This window comes from Microplitis mediator, chromosome 5 (genome assembly GCF_029852145.1).
Source record: "Microplitis mediator isolate UGA2020A chromosome 5, iyMicMedi2.1, whole genome shotgun sequence".
NCBI classification, from domain to species: Eukaryota; Metazoa; Arthropoda; class Insecta; order Hymenoptera; family Braconidae; genus Microplitis; species Microplitis mediator.
This window is the reverse complement of record NC_079973.1, coordinates 23,125,583-23,153,208: the sequence shown is the minus strand read 5'-3', so window position 1 is coordinate 23,153,208 and position 27,626 is coordinate 23,125,583. Positions and strand designations below refer to the sequence as shown.

The 27,626-nt window shown below is 29.9% G+C and overlaps 5 protein-coding genes across 7 annotated transcripts; 2 read left to right on the top strand and 3 right to left on the bottom strand.

Moving 5' to 3' along the window:
• The first annotated feature begins 1,895 nt into the window (after nucleotides 1-1,895).
• Nucleotides 1,896-6,277, top strand: LOC130668469 (uncharacterized). Of its 2 annotated transcripts, XM_057470779.1 has the most exons (6): nucleotides 1,896-2,354; nucleotides 2,861-3,326; nucleotides 3,394-3,672; nucleotides 3,969-4,291; nucleotides 4,361-5,233; nucleotides 5,375-6,277. In XM_057470779.1, exons 1-5 carry the CDS (start codon nucleotides 2,257-2,259, stop codon nucleotides 5,217-5,219), a joined length of 2,025 nt encoding a protein of 674 aa, XP_057326762.1. In that variant the 5' UTR covers nucleotides 1,896-2,256; the 3' UTR covers nucleotides 5,220-5,233; nucleotides 5,375-6,277. The 2 variants fall into 2 exon arrangements, with proteins under 2 accessions (XP_057326762.1, XP_057326761.1); XM_057470778.1 differs by lacking the exon at nucleotides 5,375-6,277 and having other exon boundaries at nucleotides 4,361-5,309.
• A 111-nt stretch (nucleotides 6,278-6,388) lies between these two features.
• LOC130668478 (uncharacterized) lies at nucleotides 6,389-8,169 on the bottom strand. Its single transcript, XM_057470794.1, has 4 exons — nucleotides 7,733-8,169; nucleotides 7,534-7,664; nucleotides 7,286-7,465; nucleotides 6,389-6,729 (listed from the first exon to the last, which is right to left on the bottom strand). Exons 1-4 carry the CDS (start codon nucleotides 8,063-8,065, stop codon nucleotides 6,588-6,590), a joined length of 786 nt encoding a protein of 261 aa, XP_057326777.1. The 5' UTR covers nucleotides 8,066-8,169; the 3' UTR covers nucleotides 6,389-6,587.
• Nucleotides 8,170-8,578: 409 nt separating this feature from the next.
• On the top strand, nucleotides 8,579-10,142 carry LOC130668477 (microfibrillar-associated protein 1-like). The gene has a single exon (XM_057470793.1). The coding sequence runs from the start codon at nucleotides 8,611-8,613 to the stop codon at nucleotides 9,979-9,981; it is 1,371 nt and encodes a 456-aa protein (XP_057326776.1). The 5' UTR covers nucleotides 8,579-8,610; the 3' UTR covers nucleotides 9,982-10,142.
• Nucleotides 10,143-12,082: 1,940 nt separating this feature from the next.
• Nucleotides 12,083-20,351, bottom strand: LOC130668465 (kinesin heavy chain). Of its 2 annotated transcripts, none has more exons than XM_057470768.1 (8): nucleotides 19,321-20,351; nucleotides 18,179-18,320; nucleotides 17,632-17,805; nucleotides 16,258-17,555; nucleotides 16,032-16,178; nucleotides 15,206-15,880; nucleotides 14,818-15,112; nucleotides 12,083-14,531 (listed from the first exon to the last, which is right to left on the bottom strand). In XM_057470768.1, exons 1-8 carry the CDS (start codon nucleotides 19,471-19,473, stop codon nucleotides 14,452-14,454), a joined length of 2,964 nt encoding a protein of 987 aa, XP_057326751.1. In that variant the 5' UTR covers nucleotides 19,474-20,351; the 3' UTR covers nucleotides 12,083-14,451. The 2 variants fall into 2 exon arrangements, with proteins under 2 accessions (XP_057326751.1, XP_057326752.1); XM_057470769.1 differs by having other exon boundaries at nucleotides 12,083-14,589; nucleotides 19,321-20,346.
• Nucleotides 20,352-20,698: 347 nt separating this feature from the next.
• On the bottom strand, nucleotides 20,699-27,510 carry LOC130668462 (E3 ubiquitin-protein ligase HECW2). Its single transcript, XM_057470766.1, has 3 exons — nucleotides 27,006-27,510; nucleotides 22,974-26,664; nucleotides 20,699-22,888 (listed from the first exon to the last, which is right to left on the bottom strand). Exons 2-3 carry the CDS (start codon nucleotides 26,591-26,593, stop codon nucleotides 22,777-22,779), a joined length of 3,732 nt encoding a protein of 1,243 aa, XP_057326749.1. The 5' UTR covers nucleotides 26,594-26,664; nucleotides 27,006-27,510; the 3' UTR covers nucleotides 20,699-22,776.
• Nucleotides 27,511-27,626: the final 116 nt, after the last annotated feature.

The window sequence follows — 27,626 nt, the reverse complement described above, 5'->3', positions numbered from 1 at the left end:
GACTGTATATGACCCCTTCTATCACTCCTAGAACGCTTACGGTTGTTGTCATCTGGATGAAACCTCTTTTGTTTCTAAAATAAATTCTCCGCCTTTTGCTCAGGACAATTTGATTCGTCTCTGGAGACTATCAAAACTTTGAGCAATAATCGCTCTGTTTGTAAGACAATCAGACGTGTAAAATTGAAGAATCTTCTTTTTTTTCTTCTTTCAATTTATTTGAGGCTCAGCAATAATCACTTTATATAATCACGGCACAAACTATTAAAGTAAACTAAACTCAAAATTTTATCACTATTCATTATGTAATTATTATTCAGCACATTATTATCAGGAATTATATTTAATTTTATTTTATTTGAAAATGATTATTTATAATTTATTTTTGTTTAATTATTTTAATCATTTAAAATCACATGCACTTCAATATTAAAATTAGAAAATTTGATAGTAGATTTGATGTAAGATGATTTTCAAATTTTTATACTATTCAATTTTTTTCTTTTGATAAATTAATCTTTCTTTCACGATTTTAATACACGGCGTATTCTGGGCCCATAACCTGTTGGGAATTTAGGTATGGTAATCGTGAATGAAACAAATCAATTTATTAAACAAATGAATATTATATCTTTTATTAAAATACGCGCTCTAGGGTATGTCTTCACTCGAAAGAGATTTAGCTTAGACTAACTTATTCTTTTAATATTATTTAACACTGAGGTCCACCAACCTCTCCTCTTTTTGTATAACAAAGATCTCTAAGTTCAAAATATATATATATGAGTGCAAATGAAGAAAAACATATTGCCTTGCATTTACTTGGAATCTCTCGTCGACCCATGTACCTAAGGTCATAAAATTTGATCCATGCTAGCTTTCTTTTTCTTTAAGTAAACATATACATATTTTGAACTCAACTTAAATATATATACTACAACTTAAATGCAACACTGTTCGAAATATTATTTCGAACAGAATATTTAGTAAAAAGAAATAATTAAATAAAGTTTATATAAGAATAAAGATTGATTTTTGTACAGAGAATCCAACATTAGTGATGCGAGCCTTATGCGGTTGCCTCATTTGGCGCGAACTCGGAATTCGGCATGCCTAATCCGGAGCTAATAAAAAACGAACTGAAATTTCTAGTCGGGATATAGACTTGTATATGATTATATTAAGGGTCATGACAGCCAGGTATGATCATATCTAATTATACATAGGTTCATGTATAACCAGATCTGATCATATATAGACTTATATATCAGCTTCTAACAGCCAGGTATGATCAGATCTAATTATGTATGGGGTCATATATAATTATATATGACCCCATATATAATCATGCATGATTATATATAAGTTCATATATGACTATATATAATCATATATGATCATATATATGAACATATATGATCATATATGATTAGACAAAATCTTTTTTCATCGGGAATTTTCAAATTTCTATTCTACTTACATTTTATTTATTTATTCAAAAATTTAAAAAATTGACACTTGTCAGTTACATTCACACTCATAAAAAATTTAGAGTCGCTGTTGCTTTCACTATCATTTTATTTTTTGTAATTGAAATCAGACATATTTGAAGGTGGCCGAAAATTTAAAGGATCCTAAATTTAAATTTTGATATATTGTATAAATGTAATAAAACAATTGGCTTAGCAATTACAAATTATTCTAGTGTTCTTAGTTCATAAATATTTTCTGCGTAAATATCTTTTTATTTCAAAAATAAAATATTAAAAAAATATATATAGTTCATAAATTTAAATCTCTCATACGCGAGAGTAATTATTATGGCGCTGTAATAAATTTCTAAATGAAGTCTCTTAAAAAAGATATGACGTTTTCACATTTCAAAATGGCTGCGTGTCGCCATGAGCATCGGTTGGCACGTGAGTTTTAATTTTCCGGTAACTTAATAATAATTATTTCATATTTTACATGAAAATTTATTAATCATAATGAGTAAATAATTAAGTCAGATTATGATACCAAATATTTAAGTCATTCGAATGCAGATGAATATCTTTAATTAAGTGTAAATATACGTTTAAAAAAAGTCATACGTTACTAGGTTAGTTGATTAAAAAACTGGCATTATCTTGGCGGGAGATTACTGTTTATTATTTGTTTTTTATACTACTGTGACACACAGTGTAATTAAATGTGTTTGTTAAATCAACAAACAGTTTAAAAATTATTTCAAGTTTTTTATTTTGTTATCCAACTATGGATGTTGATTTGAATTTAATGATAAATTTCGTGCCAATCGTCGCGACTATTTTAGCACTCACGATAGCATTTCTCGTCGTTATCCAAAGACTAAAGTAAGTAATTTTAAAAAGTTTATTAATTACAACATTGTTCTAATTAAATAACTAAATAAAAATTATTTTCTTGTTATTATTTTTTAATTTATGTACAAAGTTTCGTCGGTTTCCCGATTTTATCAAGTACTCAATTACTAAACATTAATTGTCAATAATTATGAATAAATAATTAAGACAGTAATATGATTTATACAGTCTTTTCTTAGATACAAATATTATTGTCATTACAACTGACTAGTTAACAAAAAAAACTTCAATTTTACAGTTAAAATTCTTTGTTAATTAATTATTCATAATTCTTGACAATTAATATTTAGTAATTGAGTACTTGATCAAGTCGGGGATTTCCAAAAACGTTGTACAAAAATTAAAAACAAACATTAAATAATAACAAGAGAATAATTTTTATCCAATAAAACTGTGATTTGTTATTTAATTAATTATAATGGATATGAGACAACGAGATTTAAATTGTTTTAATTTTTTTAAAATATTTTCTACAGGCAAAGATGGCCAAAAAAACTTAACTGCTGGTTCTGCAACGTCAACTCAAAGATTTCCAGAACGAAAACAGACTGGTGGAAGTGTCCTAATTGTCATCAGCACAATGGGTTTTCAAAAGACGGTGATTATAAATATGACATACCCGAGCAACGAAGTAAATCATTGAACAATCCAGCAAAACATTATTCATTGCCGAATAAAAATGAAGAAACAAGAAAAAATAATGGACTATGCAAGAATTGTAATGCCAATGAAGAACTTAAAGTCATTGAGCTGCGTTCAATTGATCCATTACGATGGCGAGACTCAGAAATCACAAGTTTTAAACAGAGTCTTGATAAAAAGTATCCGCTTTGCAAAAAATGCAATTCGTTTGTCAAAAAAGTTATAAATAAACAAGCTCAGTGGCTGACTCAGTATAAATTGCTTTTTTTTAAACAAAGATCTGTGAAAATTACAGTAAATGTAAGAAATTTAATTATTAATTATTATTAAATTGAATGTTAAATTTAATTAAATTTTTTCTTTACAGCACAAGACAAAATTTGAAAAACTTTGTCGAATTATTTTAACACTTTTGAGCGCCGGTATTATTTATTATCCGAGTAATCAACAATTGTCAATAATTGGAGCATTATTACAACTTGTTACAGTAACGAGAGTTCATATTACTAAAAGAAATTCTGATTTATTGTTAACATTTATATGGGTTGGTATTTGTATAATGATGCCATACAGTGATACAAGATTATTAAAACTTAAGTTTAAAATTATACCGCTTAATTTTGAGTACATAACTGTTTATCAAATTGTAAGTATTTCCTGATAAATATGATAGAAGTCCCATTTGTGGCCACTGCTCCATCTCGGACATTTGAAACTTTATTTTGATTAATGAAGAAGTATAAAATAAAATTTCCATTCCAACAATGTGATAAAAATATCTTTGCACACATTTTAAAAATTAATTGTCGTGTTTTTTAAAAATTGTTTAATTTAAATTTTCGAAGCGTTTGAAACTGGGGGGGCTACAGTGCCCAAAAATGGTACCTCTACCCTATGTTGAGATGTTTAGTATTGAGAATGATTATAGATTTCATTTTAAAGATTGCTGTTTTATCAAGTATTTTGGGTTTTATCAATATAACATCGAACAATTCATCAGCTGGAAATGTAGATGTATCATTTAAAAAACTAGAATCGCCAATAGCTAGCATTGATACTGTGCACAGAGAATTAAACCAAGCTGGTTATTGCGACAAAAAAACTATTGATACACCAGTTAGCCGTTCAAATGGCTATTGTGACAATAAAAATAATATTGATGCACCGATTAATCGATCGCCTGCAAATACAACGCACTTATTGATGACGGATACATCTTTTGACTCACCAGAAACAATAAAAGCGTCAATGAAACCTTATTTTAGGTTTGTCAATTCGTTTTTCTTATTTATAAACCAAATAATGATATTAAATTTTTTTAAAAAATGTTTTAGAATATGTGAGAGTCAACGCAATTCAATACCGAATGGGCTTATGCAAAAAACTATGTCCGACCCGATAGATATCTCACCTAAACGTTCGCCAGAATATAATCATAATCGTTTGGAAAAATACACACTGAGTGAGAGCTTGAAAACTCTTAGCAATTTATCACTGGATGGAAACCACAAGCAACATTCTAAAAATTCTCAAGTCTTTAAGACAAGAACTTACGGCACATCTAGTCCAGATTTATTTCAGCGTAATTACAAAAAATCTCAACGTAAATTCATTCTAGCACCACCAAAACTTAAATCTGTGACCCAAACATCCTGGGTAGCCGGTGGATACTGGCAAATGGGTATGGATTCACCAACATTGTCAAGATCATCAAGTCAAAGCTCAGGATTCGGATCTACTGGTTCAAACATGGGGCCGTCACGAGAACCATCTGTCCTGAATGACGTCGACAGATGCTCTGTAGTGTCTGACGTAGCGCCGTGCTACAGTGCTCAACGTCAAACCAGTGTCAGTCCCTCAAGTTCATTTTGCCAACACACACCAACTTATCGTGTATCAACTCCAGACTTTGCTGGATACATTGGAACTCCTCACAGTCCACCGCCTAATTTAATAATAACAACTCCCTGTAATCAGTCATTCCGACAATCACCCTGTCACAATTATCACATCAGCGACCAATGTATCAACAGTAGCATGAATTACAGCATGATTCAACAGACTCCACAAATATCAACGTGTAGTGCTTCTCATTCTATGAGCATTTTAAATAGCCCTATTTGGCTACCAGCATTGCTCTGTGGATCTATTGTTTTCAATATTATTGTTTTTTGTACCGTAATGTTACGCTAAATTTATTTTTAATTGTCAGTTAAAAGGTAAAAGACCTAGTACCCGATTAGGGAACTAGTGCTCGATCACTCCATGTGTTTGTCTATCTAAATTTAGTGAATATAGATGTACAAATACATGAATGATCAGCTACTAGTTCCTCGATCGGGTACTAGGTCATTTACCTTACATTTGAATATAGAACGATATTTATTTTTTTCACTGTTAAGTAAAAGGCCTAGTACTCGATCACTCCATCTATTTGTATATCTATAATTAGTAAATTTAGTAAATCAATATATAAAAATATATGGAGTGATCGGTTACTAGTTCTCTGGTCGGATACTGGGTCTTAGTTTATAGTATTGTTTTCTTATGGTAATACTTACTGCCTACTCAATTTAACTCAATCACTGCCAAGTAAATCAAGATTTGATTAGTACATAAAAAAAAATGATATAATCTATCAGAGTTAAGTGACTTTTAAGCCAATTTATAAATATCAATATTTAAAAAAGCATATAAAAGTATCCCGAACAATATATACATAAAATGCGTATAACGCACTACACTCCGAAACTTGTGATAAAATATTATTCATGTGTGTTCACTAGGATACGTTATTAAATATAAATCACTCCATTGTATAGTATATATAATAATATACATAATAACTATCCATTATTGATCATATTGATTTTTTTTGGTTGTTTATATTTTGTTAATTATTTAAATAATTTTTTATTATTTAACAATGTTTATTAAAATTATATTTGTAATTATATATGTATATATTTAGTAAACTATGAACGTATGATCAATAATGGATAATTAAACTGATACTGATGGAGACTTTTACCTCTGTAATGAATAATTATGATATGGGTACTGGGTAGAAATCCATTCGAATCATGATCATAATTGTTTTTATTTTGTAATTAAAAAATGTGAAAAAAAAATAATGTTAACGTACATGGGTAATTATAATAGTTAATAATCAATATAAACAGTTGTGTTAATAATTAGTTACTATTGTCTCAATAACAATTGATTAATAGAAAGTCGTGCCACTATTGCATTTAAAACTGGTGGTTTGTTTATTTATTTTCAATAAGTAATGAATAGACAACTTCCAAATTATTATTTTAATCTTGAATAGTGAAAAATTATAATTGTTTTTAAAAAAATTTTTTTTTTGTATTCATATTGTTATGAATTGAATTGATCTTTTTTTTGTTTTTAATTAAATCAGAAATAATTATAAGAATTTAGTAGTAAGTTTTGTGTACGTGTTACACTTATTAAAGTACTTGAAGAATCATTAAGATGAAAATTTAAATAAAATCTAATTAATTAATTAAAATAATTGTTTTTATTTATTTTAATAATCTAATACTGTCCACAAGCAACTCTTTGACATAAATTATTTTTTTGAAAACCATGAGTTAAAGTACGTGCCCAACATTTATTTAAATCAATATTGAAAGCGCTTAAGTCTGGAGTATTTAGATCGATACGTTTTCTGTGAAATCTTAAAACAAAAATTTATTTTATTATTCTGTGAATCACTCAAAGGATACCACTAGTGTGACCGCCTGAAATGTTTTAAGGATATATTATAAATACATGATACAATTTTTGGACCAAAAAATTGAAAATTCAGGGAAATATTCGCAATCTCCCCAAGCTAAAAAAAAAATTCCCCTGCAGTGATAGCAGAGTTTTTTTAAAAACAGTTTCAAATTTCGCGGTAAAATTTGATGATTTTTGGCCTGTCAAAATTACATTTTCTATTCGATCGGGAAACCGGATGTACGCGGTATGGAGAAACATAAAAGAAGCTGCAATAAAAATCAAATCAAGCGGATGATTTGTCTTCGAAATAACTGCAGCAAATTTGAAAAATATATGATTTCAAGAACCGACAAGCGGCTGTTCTTCAGATGACTGTAATTCAAAAACTATTTGACATATGAACTTAAAATTTTAGTACGATATTTTTCAAGGTATTGACTATCGAAATTTACAAAAAAATTATTTTTTCGAAATTTCACACTAGTGGTGCTCCTTAATATAAATATACTCACCGTTTTGAATCGACAGGTAATTTTTTTTTTGTATAATCACACTGATAATGTGTACGTGGTTTATCATTTCCCTCGTAATTTAATTCTTGTTCTAATGCTCTTAAATATTCAGTCATACCATAACCCGTTAAATTACCAAAATTCTTAGTAAGATCTTGTTCTGGCAACCATTTATTTATTCTAAGAAATATAATAATCACTTTAAATTAATAAATAATTTAATTTAAACTCAAAATAGATTTAATTACCTTCCATTATAGGAACGCAATCTCGGGCCATCTAATCCTTGAGGAATAACTCGATAAGTAAGATCATATGAAGTAGTAAAATTATTTAAATATGAATTATCTTCCTGATCAAATAGAAGATTACCTGAACCCTATTTATTAAATTAGATTAATTATCAGTAGTAGTTTTTATTAAAGAATAAATTTATTTATAAATTACCTTATTCCTCTCTTTATTTTCTCTAGCAATTTCAAATGCCTGCCGCGTACTTTTTTTAACACGTGATTTTGAATCATTTTGCGTTGAAGTATTCAAATTAGATTGATCTTTCTGAGTAGTGGGAGTTGATTTAATTCGCTCTTCAAACCAATTACCTTCAAATACTTTAGGGCTGTACTTGGGTTTTATTAATTTTGAATTGTCATTACAATTATCGTTAGCCTTCACTTTACTTCCATAAGCTTTAGCTTTTAGTGCACTTACTCGTGAACATCCGTAAGAAATATCCGATCCACCGGGATCGAATAACACAGCATTTATTTTACTATTCATACTAATTTTATTTTTTCATAACTTATTAATAAAAGTAATTAAAAAATTTTCAAAATTTAAATTAAAAATATAAAATTTTAATTTATTGACTTTAAAAAATTGACAGATCGTTGTCATGGGAAATTAAGAATTTTTAAATATAAAAAACACAATTTTATATTTCCCGCTATTATTTTTTTAAATCATGGCTGCCACACATGCGCATTAAATTCAAATTTAATTGCCGCGACTTACGCGCGCTCTAGCACTGCCTGACGATACTATCGCCACAAATATCTCAGCCATTTTAGTTTTTGCTAGAGAACAAGAGAACGTTCATCAGCTATCTCGTGTAATAAAATAAAATAATTATTTTATCACAGTAAAAGTATTAATTGTACTCATAAATTAATTAAAGTGCTTAAGTTAATAAAAGTGTCTAATTGTTTTAATTTATAGACAATCAAAATTTTAATCACAAACAATTTTTTTGTTTACTGATTTTTTATTCCCGAGTGAATAAATAAACGTAACTGATTTATTGGTTAGAAAAAAATAATTTCAAGATGATGATGGATTATTTTGTGACCAACAGTGCCCTGGCAGCAGCACCCATGGGCATTCAGAGTACAGCAGGTGCTGTACCTGTAAGAAATGATAAAGGTGAAGTGTCAATGAAAAAAGTAAAAGTACACAGATATGTTTCTGGTAAACGACCTGACTACGCACCAGCTGCAAGCTCCGACGAAGAGTCTGAAGATGACGACTTTTTGGAAAAATGTGCCAAGCCAATTGATCCTGACGTAAGTAACACTGATAACAAACTATTAACATCAAGAGCACACGATGAACAAGATCCACGTTTGAGACGACTGACTCGTCTTGTTCGTAAATCAGATGAAGAACCAGAAACAATTACTGAACGACATCGGCATATCCATGAGCCAGAGATCATTGAAACAGAGATAAAAAATGCCCGTGAAAAAATAAAATTAGAGAGTTCTGATTCTTCGGATGATGAAGAATTGTCTGATACTGAGATCGAGCGACGTCGTGAAGCACTGAAATTACGGGTGCTGTCTAAGAAGGATACTGAAGAGGAAATAATTAAAGACGAAGAAGAAAAATCAGATTCAAGTTCTGCTGAAAGTTCCGAATATGAAGAATATACGGATTCAGAGGAGGAATGCGGACCTAGATTAAAACCCGTATTTGTTATGAAGAAAGACAGAATTACTACGGCAGAACAAGAAAAAGAGGCGTTCAAACAGCAGCAGATGGAGATTGAGAGTAAGAAAATGGCTGATGAAAGGAAAAGACAGACTTTGAGAATGGTTGAGGAAGCTATTCGAAAAGAAACTCAGGGAGGCAAATTGGTAGACAGTAAGGAGAGTAAGTTGGAGGATGTCTGTACAGACGACGAAAATGATGAGGTTGAATACGAAGCTTGGAAGTTAAGGGAACTTAAGAGAATAAAACGGGATCGCGAAGAACGTGAGGCCATTGAAAGGGAACGACTCGAAATTGAAAGAATCCGAAACCTAACTGAGGAAGAACGTCGGCAGGAAGCTAAGCTTAATCCAAAAGTCATCACCAATAAAGCTGCCAAAGGAAAGTATAAATTTTTACAAAAATACTATCATCGCGGTGCGTTTTATCTTGACAGAGATGAGGGTATATTGAAACGTGACTTCTCTGGTGCGACGCTTGAAGATCATTTTGACAAAACCATCTTACCAAAGGTTATGCAAGTTAAGAACTTTGGAAGAAGTGGTAGAACCAAGTACACTCACTTGGTAGATCAAGATACCACGCAATTTGATTCCCCTTGGATATCTGAGACCGCTCAGAATCTAAAGTTCCATAACAATCAGTCGGCTGGTATGAAACAAATGTTCGAAAGACCTTCGCTTAAAAAACGAAAAGATGACAATTAACTACTGATATATTATTAATAAATTATATTTATCCTTATAATTAACCATTAATACATTTTTTAAGCTAAGTAATAATAATTAAAATAATTATAACTATCACACTAGTACTGAAAAGTAATTGATGTAAATATTTGTAAATAATTGAGTTTTCTCTTCTAAATAAAATTTTTTTAAAAAATAACTAATGCTATAATTTTAATAAATTTATTGTTTAATTAATTAGTAAAATAAGCTAGTATTTTAATTTTAATTTAAAAAATCTAAAGAAAATGCAATTGTAGCTATTTAAAATATTCGTTTATTATCTACGAAATGTTTTTTAAAAATTAACAAATAAAATGCAGTTGCACATTTTTTCAACTCATATTTTTTTTTAAATGCAGCCTGTAAAATATTTCAAGTATAAGGTGGATATATTTTTAAAAAATATTTAATTTACACAATTGAAATATTTTTTTTTATTAATAACAATAAAAAGTTATTAGATAAAAAAAAGGCACAAGTATTTGAAATAATTAAGAGCTAAATAATAAATAAAATAATAAATATCCACCTCTTAGTAATTATTTTTATTTGGTTTGCACAAATTTATATTTTTGACTTTTCAGTAATTGTTAAAAATAATATCAACTCTGTGGAAATAAATATATAAAATATTAAACTTAATTTCGGCGATATATCCGACAGGCATTGTACGCATAAATATAAAAAGCAAAAGCTTTTACTCAATTTGTTATTTATTTTTTATCTGGCTTAGACTTTTATTGACGATGACATGTGCCAGCGGTAAGTGAGAATTATTATTTGAGTAAATGTAGCAGACATAAGACAATTTTTCAATTACATATAAAAAAATTAAACAATTAAATTGATAAAATAAAAAAATGCATGTACTGATTTTTGAATTTTCCTAAAGTCCATTTTTTAATTTTTTTGTTAGAAAAATTTTAAATTCATTATTTTAAAATTTAAAAAATTGTCAGATGTCCGCCAACTTTACTGTCATAAATTATTACGTAAATTTATTTATCGAAATATCAGGAGGATATTCTCTTATCAAATTACATTTTACACAATAAATATCTTAACGTTTATTGACCCGATTTAATGGCTTGTGCATACCAAGGACGAACAAATAGTTTATTATTATTACTAGTATTATTATTATTATTATAGATACTGCAAACACTTATGGATTCAAATTTTTATCTTTTTATCATCGATAATAATAATGCCATTGTTGAATATAATAATAAAATTATTTAATATATTACGAAAAAAAAAAAATAATATAATGAAGTATTCGCACTTCAATTTAATTGGCCTTTGAATTATCACTCAAAGGTGCGATACTTTATTTTTTAAAATAAAATAAAGTAATTTTCTATATTCAAATTAATAACTACCGCTTGTGTTGTAATTTAATTTAAAATAAATTACTAAGATCGTTAGTATAAGATCAGAGACAAAAATTATTACTCAGATGGAAAAATATTGTAATAATTTGCGCGTAATGAAAATATAATAAAATAAATATTATTATAATTAATTATTATGCTAACGAAAAAATTTTCCAGAAATTATGAGAAGATAAAACTTTTAAATAATTAAAAATATAAAATATCTTTTAGTTGGAAAAATATTTACTTATAAGGTAAAAGACCTAGTACCTGATCAGGAAACTAGTACCCGGTTACTCCATATATTTTCATCGGGTACTAGTTCTCTGATCAGGTATTGGGTCTCTCACCTTACGACAAAAATATTTTTTAAAAATACTGTCCTAAGACATCATCTCCTTACTTTGAAATCATGCTCATAATTTCATACTTTCTTTTTATTATAATAATAATATTTTATACAATTACAATATAAGCGCAAATTATTAAAATAATTTATCCACTTGGGAATGAAAATACGTAAATATTAGCACATTAGTTTTCACCATAAATTTAACGAGCATTATTAAATATATACATACAAAAATCACTTCATACACTTAATCGTCCGTATCATTAATTTATTTTTCGTTAAGAAAAAAATGAAAATTAAAAAAAAAAATGGTTATGCTTAAAAATAAAAATAAAAAAACTAAATCATATACTTGTATAAGAAATTTTTTAAATTATTCATTAAATTACATGGCTCATGCCAGTAATACAATTAATATATTTTGTTTTTCTACCTATTTAATTGCAAGTGTTCATTTAAACTTACGTTTAAAAACTTGCATCTTTTACAGCCTGCAGTTAATTTATTTATTTTTAATTATAATAATATAATTAATGATAACATACGACACCGCAATTGTTTTAAAATACATTAATATCAAGTACACGTGGCTCGTAAATTATTTTAAATTATACAAATACAGCGATCAAAATAATTCTAAAGCACATTGTTTATTTTTTTTTTATTTTTTAGATTTTTTTCTTTATGTAACTAATAAGCTCATCAAATAGCAAGTCTTAAAAAAAATTATTACAATAATAGCGACATTCAGTATACAATTATTGCACCAGAGATAACAGAGATTCAAATATTTCAATTATTTAATATTTTATTTTATCAATTTATTATTTTTGTTTTGTCTTTAATAAAGAAGAAGAAAAATAGGACAGAAAAATATAAATATTAATTGCATTAGTCGCACAAATAATGACATTGACATAAATAATTAAATTAGATTGATGAAAAAAATGATTAAATAATAAATTGAATTAAATTAAATTGTGAAATAATGATAATAAAAAATAATATTATATATTAACAATTATAATGAGTATCTAAATTAATGTGAGCCTCTAAACAATGAATAATAATTACTAAAAATAAAATGGATATTATAAATATAATATGACAATTAAACTGAAGATGTATAAGAAAATAAACAACATAAATGACCAGGAAATTTCGCGTGTATTGAATAGATAATTGATAGAAATAACGTAGAAAAAAAAAAGAAAAAAGAACAGCTTCGAGTATTGAATTTAAAATCACAAAGGAGTGACTAAAAACACTTAACATTAATTAAGTGAGCCCTCCAAATTAATTCAATCTATTGAATCTATTCTTTTTTCTTTTCTTCTCAATCAAGTTCTCACTGTCATCAAACAATTAATAACCTTTTTAGTTAAATTATTAAATATAAAATACCATTAAAAGTATAATTACTGCCATGCGGAGACAGAGATTAAAAAAATCACGTTTTCAATTATAAATTACATATTAAGCTACAATCATTCGTACAAATCGTGACTGCATGTCAAATCGTTATTTCATAACAAGCTATTCAATCAAAATTAATCCATCGAACTTGTTAACTTGCTGATGTTATTTTTATATTTATATATTTTATGATACTGATGAAAATATCTTATACTCGTACAAATATCGTGTATATTTTATCCGTGTAAAAAAAATTCGACATGTGGAACTCCCATACTTAAGACAGATCAGAACTTCGAGGAACTTTAATAAATTTGAAAGTAAAAAAAAAAACGATTTTGAAACATATTTTTTAAAACGAATTTTTACTGTATTTTCACCCTCGTTTCGAAGAAGTTCGAAAACCTCAAATTTTGAATTTTGAACGTTCTTTTATTCTATTGGTTTCTAATGAGAACTTTTTCGGAATGAAGGTAAAATGAAGTAAAAATATATTTTAAAAACGTTATTTTTTTTACTCCAAGATACTCATATCAAGTCCTAGATAAACTTTTTTTTTTATTATCAAAACTACAAAGTTCCACTCGAAGTTCTAATCTTTCTCAAATTTAGAAGTTCCACAGAACTTTTTGGAAATCTTTTTAGAACGGCTTTTTTTACACAGGTAGGACTGAAGCAATTTTAATTAACGTTAAAATTATTTATTATATCCGATTCGTTCGGGTATTGAATGATTATCGTGGGTCAAAAAAATTTCAACCCGATGGTATTATTATTTAAAATTTATTATGCTGAACATTTGTTTAAAAATGTATTTTTTTAATTTTAAATATTTGTGAATCTTAATCGTTTGCATATCAACGTTACAATATGTGCATAATGAAAGCGCATTAAATTAAATGCTGTGATTATTAATAATAATTTATCTGAAAACATTAAATAATGAATCTTGACGATCCATCAATAGACGTATGTGTTGTTCATCCACATAACACGTTTTCACATTAAATAAAATAATAATTTATAAAAAATTAACTATTTACAAATCGATGAGACATGCAGTATTACACAGTAACTTAAAATCTATCTTAGCAATTAATCTAAGCACATGATTAATTATTAAATTATATTATTATTGTTTTTTTTCTTCTTTTTAGTTATTTAGTTGTTGTTGTTGTTGATGTTGATGATGATTGAAAGAAACGGATGGTGCTCGTTGCAAATTAAATTAATTACTTCTAATTATATCCTTAAACTTTTATTGTTTGTGTATCATATTTAACTTAATGTTTTTAAATTTATTTATGTGTAAGAGTTGTAAATTAAATCCATCTCGGGGATTCGTTTCTTTTCATCGGCAAATGCACTCTTGCGTTCGTTTTCTGTAAAAGTGAAGAATTTCGTGTTACGTTCACGATCGCGGAACGTGTAAATCCACATCTAATATAAACACACAAAAACGAAATAAATAAATAAAACAAAATAATAAAATGAATAGATAAAAAGTATATGTGGATATTTTAAATAATACGTGATAAGGATAATAATTAATAATATGAATTTATAATTAAAAAAAAAATTTAATCAGTTTAAATAATTCCAAATACATAAATAATATATACGTGCAAAATTAACATTTAATATAAAATAGTTAAAGTTATTTCTCACCCCTATTTCCAGTTCGAATAGCGTTAACACCACTGACATGATGCTGACCAGCGCGAATTGGTTTGGCGATTTGTGCGCTAGGTCCACGTCGTGCCAAATTTTTCTGTCTAACTGCTTCCTTAATTCTATCCACCTCGTATTGGTAACGTTTACGATCTCGCATTGCACCTTCTTTGGCATCACGTAGTGCAGTCTCGAGAGCTTTCACACGTTCCATGGTGGCTCGTAACCTTTTCTCTAATTTAGGCAACTCACATCGTAAATCAGCGTTATCTCTGACCAATTGTTTGTGAACCTGTGTAGCAATAACATAAAAATAAATTAAATATTTTACTTGTAAAAATAATTCATCAATAATCCAACAGTAATTTTATTGACAAATCTAAACCTTTGTAAGCTGATCGAGATTGTTCTCGAGGAATGAAATCTTTTGTTTTTGTGCTAGAGAACCTCCATCGTCCTCGTTGTCTTCAGCAATAGAAGATTTCTTGATTCTGATTTGAAGATCTTGAACAAATAATTTACGAAGATTGTGAAGAGTTTGAAGTTCTTTAGCAACAGTGTCTTCCAGTCCCTTGAGATCTTTTCTGGCTTGTTCACGACGTTCATTCATTAAAATTAATTCTTGTAATTTAGCCGATTTCTCGGCTTCCTCTTGTTTCAATCTTTCGTAGTCGGACTGCATTTGTTGGTGAGCTAATGTGAATTTCTGGTTGAGATCTTTGAGCTCACTAATCATTTCCTGTTTCTCAGAGATTTCATCTCTCAGCGCAGCAACTTGACGTTGATGAACATCGCGTAGTTGGTCCATTTGTTCTTCCAATGCAACTCGCATTTTTGTCGCGGCCTCTTTTTCTTCAGCTTTTTCTTTGTTGGTGACAGCTTGGACTTGTTCAGCTGCTTTTAGTTTCGCGCACTCTTCACGAAGAGCGTCAAGATTCTCTTCTAGACTACGTTTACGTGCTTCTGCTTCTTTCATTGACTCTGAAAGTGTCTGCATACGTGCTTCATGCTGAGAGATCAATAATCGGCACTCACCCAGTTCTTTTTCGTACTCCGATATCTATAAAATATTTAATATTAAATATTTTCAAATATTATTTCAACAGATAGTAGATTAAATAATTAAAATTGATTATAATTTAATACAACATTTATTACTATTTTCATTATTATAAGAAATATATTTTACAACGACAAAGTTTATTCTTTACCTTTTTATTACATTCCGTTTGGAATGTTTCTAATCCCTGACAACGTTGTACCAAATTTTTGACTTCTGATTTCATTTTACTAATGTACAATCTTGCTACTGTAAACTCTTCTTCAACTTTTCCATTAATGTCAGGTGTTATCTGGCACTAAACAAGAAAAAAAAAATTATTATAACCAGAAACATAGAAGTAGTTCAAAGTGAATAATAAGAAACTAAAATCATACCTTGAGATTTTCGTCTCCACCAATAGCTACACCAATTTCTCCCAGATCCTTCAATAAATTCGTCAACATTTCGGCAGTTCTTTTACGTTGATGAGTTGACATGTCACGTAGCTGCTGTAACTCAGACATAGTCGAATTGAGTGCAGTTTGTTTAGCAAGTAATTCCTCCGACAAACTCTCGTGTTCTTTGTTTTTAATTTCAACTTCCTGTGATTTCTGGTCATAATTAACAGCCAATTCCTCTAGTGCTTGCAATACTTCTTTGACTTCTTCTTTAGCACTCTCTGTTTCTTGATTAATAGTATTCATTTCCTGCTGCAGCTGTTCGTAGTCACGACGAGCACTGGCAATTAGTTCTTCTTGTTCATCAAGCTGTTCCTTTAACTTTTCAAGATACTGTGACTGCTGATTGATTTCTTCATCTTTCTCATCAAGCTGTTGGTACAATCTTTCACGTTCTTCCTCTAATTTTTGTCGTTCCTCATTCGAAAGAGAACCAGCCATAAGCCCGCCACCAGGAATAGCCGGCATAGGTCCATCATCTTTTACAGGAGGAATAACCGGTGGTATTATAACTTCAGGTACCTCGACTAGATTAACTTGTTCTTCTGGATTAACGGTTTCACCCTGTCGCCAGCGTGATAATTCAGACTCTAATTTCTCCACTTTTCCTTTCAATCTCGCGGCCTTCTCTTTTTCTTTCTCATATCGACGTTTCCACTCTTCCGCAGTCAACTCTTCATTAACACATACAACATTCTTAATAGTCTTAGCACGTTTACCAAAATCTAATGTTGATTTTGTTTCAGATTCATTGAAACTAGCGGGTGAGCAACATATTATAATTGTTGTTCTAGCATTACCACCAAGAGATTCTTGGAGAATACGCGTTAACTTTGAATCTCGATACGGTATGTGAGTTTTATTACCGTCAGCTAACGCAGATATTACATTACCCAACGCTGACAACGATTTATTAATATTTTTAGCTTCGTCAAGTACTGTACCCTCAGCACCAGTCTTTGAAACTTTTTCTGAACCCGCCAAATCCACCAGATATAATTTACCCGATAATTTTTTTTGGTTCTCTAAATTTTCTTGTTTTACGTTAATTAGAAAAACTGAATGCGAACGAGAACTGTGTTCATTCATGTTTGTTACAGCTATATGTCGATTCGATTTTCCCTCCTCAATTACTTCAAATACTTCTTCTGGACTAGACACGAATCTTTCAGTTGCTCCTTTCACAAAAGGAACACGATTTTTATCTTCATGGACGCTCAAATTTACCTTGGATACTATAAATAAAAAAAAAGTCATTTAATTAATTATTATTTAATTACTGATAAATTTATTCGAAGAAAATATAATTACCATCAAGTAAATCCCTAATTTTATCCATGTAAATTTCAAAATAAGAAACTTTAATATGGAATTCCAAATTCTCCTCCATTCCGTAAATGTGATTGAAAATATCGTTAACAATTCTAGGTATAATTCCTTGTTTATTTGCGTCCCCAATGACTCCTTCCATGGTATGTGTTTTACCTATACCACAAAAAAATATATACACTCATCAATATACATATAAATATATACCAATACAAACAATAGTCGTCATTCAACTATTAACTTTAAATTAAGAAACAAAACACTGTTTCAATTTCAAAACAAGCATTATAATACTTAACCCAAATACTTTTTTTTTATTATAATTTCTGGTTAATTGAAAAGTAAAATAATATATAAATATCAAGTCATTTGTGTTAATTATTTTGACAATATTTGCTACTAGTTCATGAACATTTTATATAATAAATTTATTAAATCAATAAAGAAAAATAAAATGTGTACATTTTTTTTGTTCGGCTGTTGAATAAAGAGATTTATCACCGGCTGTATAAAAAAATAATAAAATTACCTGATGACGTTTGCCCATAAGCAAAGATCGTGCCGTTGTATCCAGCAAGAACGTCAGTGACAATTGATTTAGCAGCTTCATTGTAAACTTTATCTTGTGTTGCATTTGGTTTAAAAACTTTGTCAAAGAGGTAAACTTTACCCTATTAAAATAAACAAATAATTACAATTAAATTATTATAATTAATATAAAGTAGGAAAATAAGGTCACAAGTTAATGATTCTGAAGTCAGCAGACAATTAAAAATTTTTAGATTTGTTTTCAATAATTAAATTTAAATAAAAAAAAAAAAAACTAAAAATATGCACATGTAGAAAATTTAATAGACTATAAGTGCAATATTTAAAAATATTTTTTTTCTTTCAATTTATCGTTTTTTAAAAATCCAAAAATTATTAAACGTCGGCTAACTTCAGTATCATACAAGTTAATTAAAAAAAATTTAATGCCTGCATGTAGCTGACACTTGTCAATTTTCTAAGTTTTATAATAAATAAATAAAATTTAAAAATGCGTATTTAAATTTAAAAACTAGTGCGCGCATTTTTTAAATTTCATTATTTTAAATTACTTATTTAAAATTTATAAATTTTCTCATGTCTGCTACATTGATACTCATAAAATTTCCAAACTATTTTTTAAAATAACTACCAACTAATTTAAATAAAAATCAATAATCAATAGTCGCAATAAAATAATAATTAAAAGTTAAAGATAAATAATTTCAATGAAAGTTCAAAGTAATTACTCGAGAAAAATTTATTCAGTAATTTCATGAGTCATATCTCCGTTAATAATTTAACGTCTGTCTAAAAACTCAACCTACAATCCTCTAGATAAAAAGTTATTTCTCTAAATAAAAAATTTTATAATTTCAAATAAAAACAAATTCCACGTGAATAAATACGCGGATTTATACATGAAATGAATTAAAACATCTGTACAAACAAATTATTTAATTTAAAAAAATAGTTATTATTAATTTAAGTGTATACTAATAAAATAAACGTGTTTTAAATAATCGGAGCAGTGTCTCATTGCATTTGTCAGCTGTGCGCCGTCGCATTGGTAGTCAGCAAAACTACCACTAAATAATTATCCAGTGATATTAATTATAAATAACTAAATAAAAAACAACTTACTCCAATAGATATACAATTATCATCGCCACCGGAGGGAAATTTAACAATAAATTTCGAGCCAGCTTTCTCTTCAGAATCATTAAGTGGTCGAAATCTACAGACAACTCTGATGCTATCCTCAGCCGCAATCTCACGTTCCCTCGGCGTATCCATTTTGTATATCGTATTATTATTATTTAATAATACCACCACACGTTTTATATTAATATATTATATTATATTATTTAAATAACAGCAATGGCTACGTATCACGGCTCTTGACCACGTCCTCGTGACTCTTGTCTACTTCTTTAAATAGCATATAGGCAATTAATTAAGGAAGCAGTTGACGGTACGAATAAACCAACTCTACTGTCCTGTCACAGCACAGAAACGGCCCACGGCTCTATCGTTCTTTACACCAAGATGGCCGCTCTCTTCCCACACTTGCCACTGTATGACTGTAGTCTGTACTCACTGTAGACTGTAGACCCTCTAGCTTCTGTACCTATACCTACTACTCTGCTCAAAAACTACTGTACGTTTGAACCGAATTAAATAGAATGGATAATATGGAGATGGAGGTGTTTAGTAGGTACTGTATATTTAATTTCAGTCTCCATAAAACAATATGGCTTAAGTTGGTACCAACAAAGAAAAGTCAATAATTAAATATAAATAATAATTTATCTATTTTATTTTTATTTGTCTATGTTTTTTTTTATTTTTATTTGCTATTTATTTACTTATTTTATGAATTTTAATATGAGAGAGAGAGAGAGAAGAGATGAGGACCTGAACCAGCTAACATAATACCAGCACGACACAGCAGACACAGTCAACACTTGCACACCAATGACTATAAGTATAAAACAGTATAGAGTACAGTAACCAGCATGAACCAGCACTTGCGCCAAGCGACAGTGTTTTAATGTTAATGTTAATATATAACTGAGTAAAACTTAAATCAAGATCAAGACACTTGGAACGTTTCGCTTCGATGGCAACTCCAAAACATAACTTGTATTTTTAAATCCACTTATTTTTTTTTAAGGCACGAGTCCACGTACCAGCGAGAGAAGTTTAATGAAATTTATATTTATGACGATGATGAATTTTATCAGGATTAATTGGGAAATAAAAATGGGCAGGAATTCGCAACCTGGGTTGTGTTGTATGAATATATTGTATATTGTATCGTTAAATTATGGTATGACAGTGCTGGTGGACTAGTTTAAGTTTGACTGGAATAAGATATAAACTAAAATCCACGAAACTGAACCCATGCCAATGGTACGGGTGGTAATCGCACACCCCCACCAGCACCATGACCTTCAGTCGTTCGCAAAATTATTGATTTTTGCGATACCTTTTTTGTTTTACTTAAACTTTGTAATGGGACGAGTTTAGAACACTCGATAATTAAGTAACTGTCGTTTCGGTTCAGAGAATCTATTTTATTCGTCGGTTTCGTTTCCTTTTCATTTTATAATTTTATTATTATTATTATTATTTTTTTTTGATGCCTCACAACATCGATTTTGAAAATAGAATTGATACCAAGTACTTCAAGTGATATCAGTTTTTTTTAACATGCTCTGATTACTCGGCACACATTTTTATTTATCAGACTATTTAATTATTATTTTGGTATAATTAATTAATTAATTATAAATGATCTCACTGAATATTTGTGTGTAATGTAATTAATAATTGTTTATTTAAATATTTTAAAAACAATAGTTTCGCAACGTATACAACAAATAAAATAAGTAATTTATTTTTAAGTAACAATAAGACCCAGCGTTATTTTTTATATACTATCATTTATTATTCCAACATCACTTACTGTTTCTATCTAAATAATTTATTTATTAAATCCTCGTTATTAATAATAATTAATAAATATTACAATAATTATGCGGTTTTTATTTGTTAAGATTTCCATTAATTAGTTATATTAATGACTAGGATTAGGACTGAATGCAATGTGCAGAGACTTCGTAATAGCTCCTAGTTTAAAACTAATTAATAACTATTAGTTTAATATAATAAATAAATGAATCGTTAATTAATTACTTTCAATTGCACTTTGATCAGGAATAATATTTAAAATTAAATATTTAAATTGCTGTCAAGCATTAAAATTAATTTTTTTTTCTTTCGCTAACTGCTGCACGTTTGTGCGACTATAAAATTAACACAAAAAATATCTTTCGTGTTTTATTTTTATGTATATAAATAGCAATAGCAAAACATTTGCTACATAAATACTGCTTATGCATTGTAGAAAAAAATTAGAATAGAGGTACCATTTTTGGGCACTTTAGGCCCAGTTTTAGACACTTGAAAAATTAGAGAAATAATTTCTAAGAGACGCAATGCCAATTGATTTTGAAAATGTGTACAAAGATACTTTTATCACACTGTCGCAATGGAAATTTTATTTTTTCATTAATTAAAATTAAATTTTAAATGTCCAAAAATGGAGCAGTGGCCACAAATGCTACTTCTACCCTATTTGATAAAAGAAAATTCAGACGATACGCCCGGATTCTATAATTAATATTTAAATATTCAATGAACTAATAGTTCATTTTTTTTTTCGATTGCATACTATCGATTAGTGGATGAAAAAAAAATTTGCATCACTGCTTTTGCGTTTAGAGTTAAATTTTTAACAATAGATTGCAAAATAATAAATCTATAGACTCATAAATTAATTTTAAATAATTATTGTTATTAACTAATAATATTTACTATTATAAATTACTTGGAACGCATTGAACTATTAAATATCATTCAGACTTGATTTAAAAACGATAATCAATTTGCAGTAAACATGTATGACTTAATAAATTAATTTTTCATTTAACTAAACAATTAATTATAACAATCGATGCATATATTTATAATAGTGAGCAATTAATGAGGCTGATGCGCATTTGTAACAATATTTCGTACTATTTATTATATAGTATTTCTTAATTTATGACTTACGTGACACAGTTTTTTTTTTTAAATTTAAATTCAGATACGGAACGACGACGGTACCGATTTTCCGCGAAATTTAATTGCTTGTGCCCGCATAAACGATGATTAATTATAATTTTGTTATTTATACAATTACTTAATACCTAATTAAATAAATTATCATTATTTATTTTTTTTCCTTTATAAATAATGCTAGTGAACTTTAAATGTTGCCGTGAAATTGTGGGCGATTATTTAATTTTAATATCATCAATAATTATTTAATTTGACATCTATCCGTTTAATTTAATTTAATTTTAGTCTTTGAATTTTAATTTATAATCACGCATATTTAATTATTATTAATTTGATTTTTAAAAATTTATTACAACGTATTATTATTTTTATAATTTAATATGACAAGTGACGATGGATAGATGTATTAAATAAATATGTCAAAATGGACGTTTTAAAATTTATCTAATAATACATATTTTTATTTATTTACTCAATACCAAAAGTATTTGTTTCTTCAACAGCCAGTAATAATTTTTCGTATAAAATTTCGGGCGTTGGATACGGTGGTAAATCCAATCTATTAAAGCATGTATGCGCTCTGTAATTTAAATAATATATATTTTAAAAGAAAAAAAAAAGTTGCAATTAATTCATAATAAAGGTAAATTGAAATTTTTAAATACCTGGGTAAACTATTAGGTCTCCCCCATTTTTCTATACAAAATTTTCTTGGTCCCGTCGAACCGCGCAGGGCAGCAAAGCCCTCATATGGAATGCTAGAAGTGCCAGTGACAAACTGGAGTAATCTCAATCGTTGTTCGTTGGTAAATCGACTGATACTACTCCAAAACCACTCGACCACAGGATGACCATCGTGATAACCACTTCGATATTCAGTGTGAGCTCTCCAGTCATTCAAGTCTATTTCAGCAGCACCAGCAATAACAAGCTCAAGTTCACGAGCGTCAAACACTGAAACTAGACGTGGATCTACAACCTCATAAAACCCACGAACAAGTGACTCAGTTTGTTCAGAGACACCTCGTTCTAGTCGCCATCTAACTACTCGTTCGAGATATTCTTTTTTATTTTTTTCTGTCACCGTAATGTTTCGTCCACCTGGTTTAAGCTCACGTTCAGCAACACGTCCCAAAAGTTCTTCAGTTACTGAAAATGTTAACTCAAGTGGTTCAATACTTATATCGCGTTCTTTAATCCACATTAAGCTCTGATGAAATTCTTGATCCAGACTTTCTAAATCGCTTAAACTTGCCGGTACACGTAGCAGAGCTTTGTAAAATGGCCTAGTAAAAAAAGCATCAAGTAGGTACTGGTGTACCAAAGCTAAGCCTAACACTCTACCTGAGAATCTAAACCAGTCATGATAGTTGTCAACAAACGCCGACATTGGTGATACTTGAACGGTGTACGTGTCATTTGCCGAGTACTCAAATAGTCCGTAATAAGGATTAAAGAGCTCACGAGATAGATGAAAGAAAAATTCTCGAGATGGACCACCGTAATCTAAGCCTTCTTCATGATCAAATATAACTACAAGTTTTCCTTTCTGCAAATCTTTTTTTGACGCAGCCATTATTCTTGTAAATGCATCTTCCAAAAGATTTTCACGCCTTATATGTAATTTTAATTTACCCGGACCTTGACCGAATCCTTTACTCTCGAGTTTGCGATAAAATGTACGTAATTTAGCTTCAAAGTCACGACGGTATGGTGCCGGTGCACGAGCAGAGGCTCGCGTTAGACCAGGTGATGCATGAGGGCTACCAATTGGTGATCTTCCAATATTACCTGGAACATAGGACATTATTTCTTGCTCAAATAAACTCAATAGTAAAGCCAAAGGTACATCATGGCCCAGTCTTTGTAGAGCAGCAGATCCTTCCACCCGAATAGTATTAACTTTTTCTCGCAATGCAATATTTTGTCCCAGAGCTGCGTGTCTTTCTTTTAAAATATCCATAATATTTGGCTGCCGTAGAAAAGCAACAACTTTATCGTTATAAGCAATAGGAATTTCGGGTATGGTAGTGATACCCGACTGTTGAGGTCGTGGTGGCGGTACAGGAGCTTCATCCAGCAATGCTCGAGGGTATGTAGCTTCAGTGTGTAATCTTGGATCAATAAACGACGTAGCTTTTCTTGCATGACTTATAAAAAAACGTTTGCCTGTTCTATCTAATTTTGATTCATAACCACGCGGTAATTCTTTTGTCGGATCAGCAAAGAAATTTATCAACGCCACTAAGTCACGGTTGTGTTCGTACCGCGGAAAAACCAATGGATCTCTACGAATTTTGCTGATCATATGCTTGAGACTTGGATTACGATTGTACAGTTCCATTGCATCCATATTGGTATGAAGTACTGTAAAAAAATCTGGTCGCGATAGAAATAATACCGGTGGTATAGTTGCAATATCAAATGGTTCTGTAGTATTACTTCTATCTGGCGCTGATCGTTCACCATTACTTTCTGGTTGATTAGCATTAGCATTAGTGTTAGTATTAGCATTAGCATTAGCACTAGCAACAGCAATAGCAACAGCGCCAGAAGAAGATGAAGAAGATCCAGAAGTTTCACGATCTATATTATCAGGTCGCGATATTGTCCTGCGTACACTTTGATAACGTCGGTCAAGTTGTTGACGACGCATTTCACAGCCAGTGTTTCTTGTGGTTTGTCCTGGTCGCTGCCACGTGGTTGTGCGATTAACATGATCAATGTAAAATACACGACCGTGACTGTCAATCCGAGCCTCCCAAGACGGCGGCAGTGGTTCCTCAGACGTGAGAGATGGATTGGTCGAAGGACACATTGGTAAAGGCCTCAAAGGTTTTGGACGATGTGTTGGTGTAGGAGGGCACTCTGGTTGACTACTAGCTCCAGCATCGAGTCTCGTTAATGGCCTATGGGGCCGTGGTGAGCTCAACAGTGCGATGCTCTTGGTGACGGCAGTTCGAGTCTTCAAAGCCACGGCTTCGTCAACATCGACAATCTCAAATCCGAAGCAATCCTCCGGGCGACAAGGTGCGGAATGTTTGTGAAGATGTTTACGAGAAAGTGTAGGCAGAGTCGTTGGTAAAGCATTGTTTCGATGTAGAGGTCTGTGTGCGGCTCTCGGTGGCAATGGTGGTGGATTTGGATACATACCATTATCCTGCATTGATTCTGGTGCTGATGACTGTCCTCCGGTACTACGCCACAGCTGATAATACTCTACGCGATCTAGTAATCCCATTACGTCCATACTTCGCACACGTTTTTTCGCAACTTCACCACGTGGTATATCATTAGCACGCTGTGATTCTGTATCAGAGTTACTTCCTTCACTGCTGTACGCCGAAGGAAGTTCGGAATTAAGCGCCTGAGCTCCATCCTCGCGACTCGACGTACTAGCTTCCAAGGAAGCAGCCGCGTTGGCTTCTAACTCGATCCGCTGAGCCTCAGCTGCTTCATAAAGATTAACTAGACTCGGTAATTTAAATGGTTTCTGTTTAACTACAACGCTCTCCGAATCGTCTTCTGGTAGATCTAATGGCAATGAAACTGCTTCGTCTACAGACACACTGGTACTTTTATGTTGTGATGATGAATTGCATGCTTCGTCTGATTCACAAATCGATGAACTAGACAGATTGTCATCCAATGAACAATTTCTCGTACTCTGATGCTGAGTTGATTTATTTAATGTCGAATCTTCACTACCCGTACGACGATTACTTTTTAAAAATTCTTTTTTTCTAATCATATTTTTACGTACTGGCTCGGTGGTAGCGGTGGTTGTATGAAGCGAGTGAGATTCTAAATTATTGTTACTTGAACATGCAGTCGAAGTGTCTAATAAATTTTCCATCAATGATTTTTTCTTTATACAACTTGATTCACTTCTCTCAGCACCTGTTTCTCCACTGCACGCTTCTGAGTTACAACAATTTCGTTTATCATACACAGATAAATCTGTTGAATGACCATTCTGATGACTAATACTTGCATTACAATTATCAACTTCATCCTGAGTATTTAAAAAACTTTCACCAGACAGAGTAAATTGCGATGTTTTTTTTTTTTGTCTTCCATTCGTTGAATTCTGGTGATTAACTAAACAATTTGCTGATGATGCATCAGGTAATACAGATGACGATGATGATGACGATGGCTGTGAGTTTTCAAAACAATTATCATCATTAATACAACTTGGAGTTGCTTTAACAATCATAACTACATGATTATCCAGTGCTGCGGTACTCTGATCATAATTTTCTGAGTCTGGCTTCATTTCCATTTCCAATAATTATTTACACGACTATCATTTAAATGATCGTTTATAAATTATCCTACGTCCAATTGAAATATCTGCGAAAATTAAAAACAAGTTATTACTTAAAGTAATTTAAATACAATTACATGCCGCTAATTAAAATTTATTCGTTTATTATTATGTGTAAATAAAACAGTACTTTTTTTAAACATTTCGTAAGTACCATTGATGAGTAAACCAAGAAGGTCGTCTATCAAGAAAAACGAGTTGCGATGTCGTCATAAAAAATGTGCAAATCAAATACAACAAAACTTATATCAGTACACAGCATATACTTACAGTCACACATACTTATGTACTTACGTATGTTTATTTTAAATTAACAATAATAAAAAAGTGTCAAAAAATATACCCAGATTCAAACAATGTAACTCACCTCATCGATCATATTGTCCTTGTAATATTTCATCCATTATAATTAAATCAAGCTTTATTTTGCCACGTATTATTGTTTATCATATTATTTTGAATCATCATATTTCATTGAACTTCCTTTCTAGGTCATTCAATTATTAATTATGATTATAATTAAAATTAGCTGCGTGTATACCGATAAGAATATATATTTAGGTTTGACAGAAAAAATATCATGTACCAGCGGCCTGCTTACTGCAAGAGAACAACAAGAACAATGTCTAGGGAATTTTCAAATTTTCATTACTATGAGTGTGAATGTGGAAAAAAATTTATAAATTTTGAATTAATAAATAAGTTAATTTAAATAATGAAATTTTAAAAAATGCGCGTACTGGTTTTTTAAATATTTAAATATCCATTTTTTAATTTTTATTATACTTCAATTTTATTTATCTATTCAAAAATTTAAAAAATTGCCAATTGTCAGCTACATTAGCACTCGTTCATTACTGTCTTTTTTTGCAGGTTAATAAGAAGCGCACAAGTGTAATTACTCATGAGATAAATTAAATTATTTACCCCAGAGCGATTGGCAACAATGGCGGTAAAAAATTTACTGCGCATGGTAATTGAGTTTACG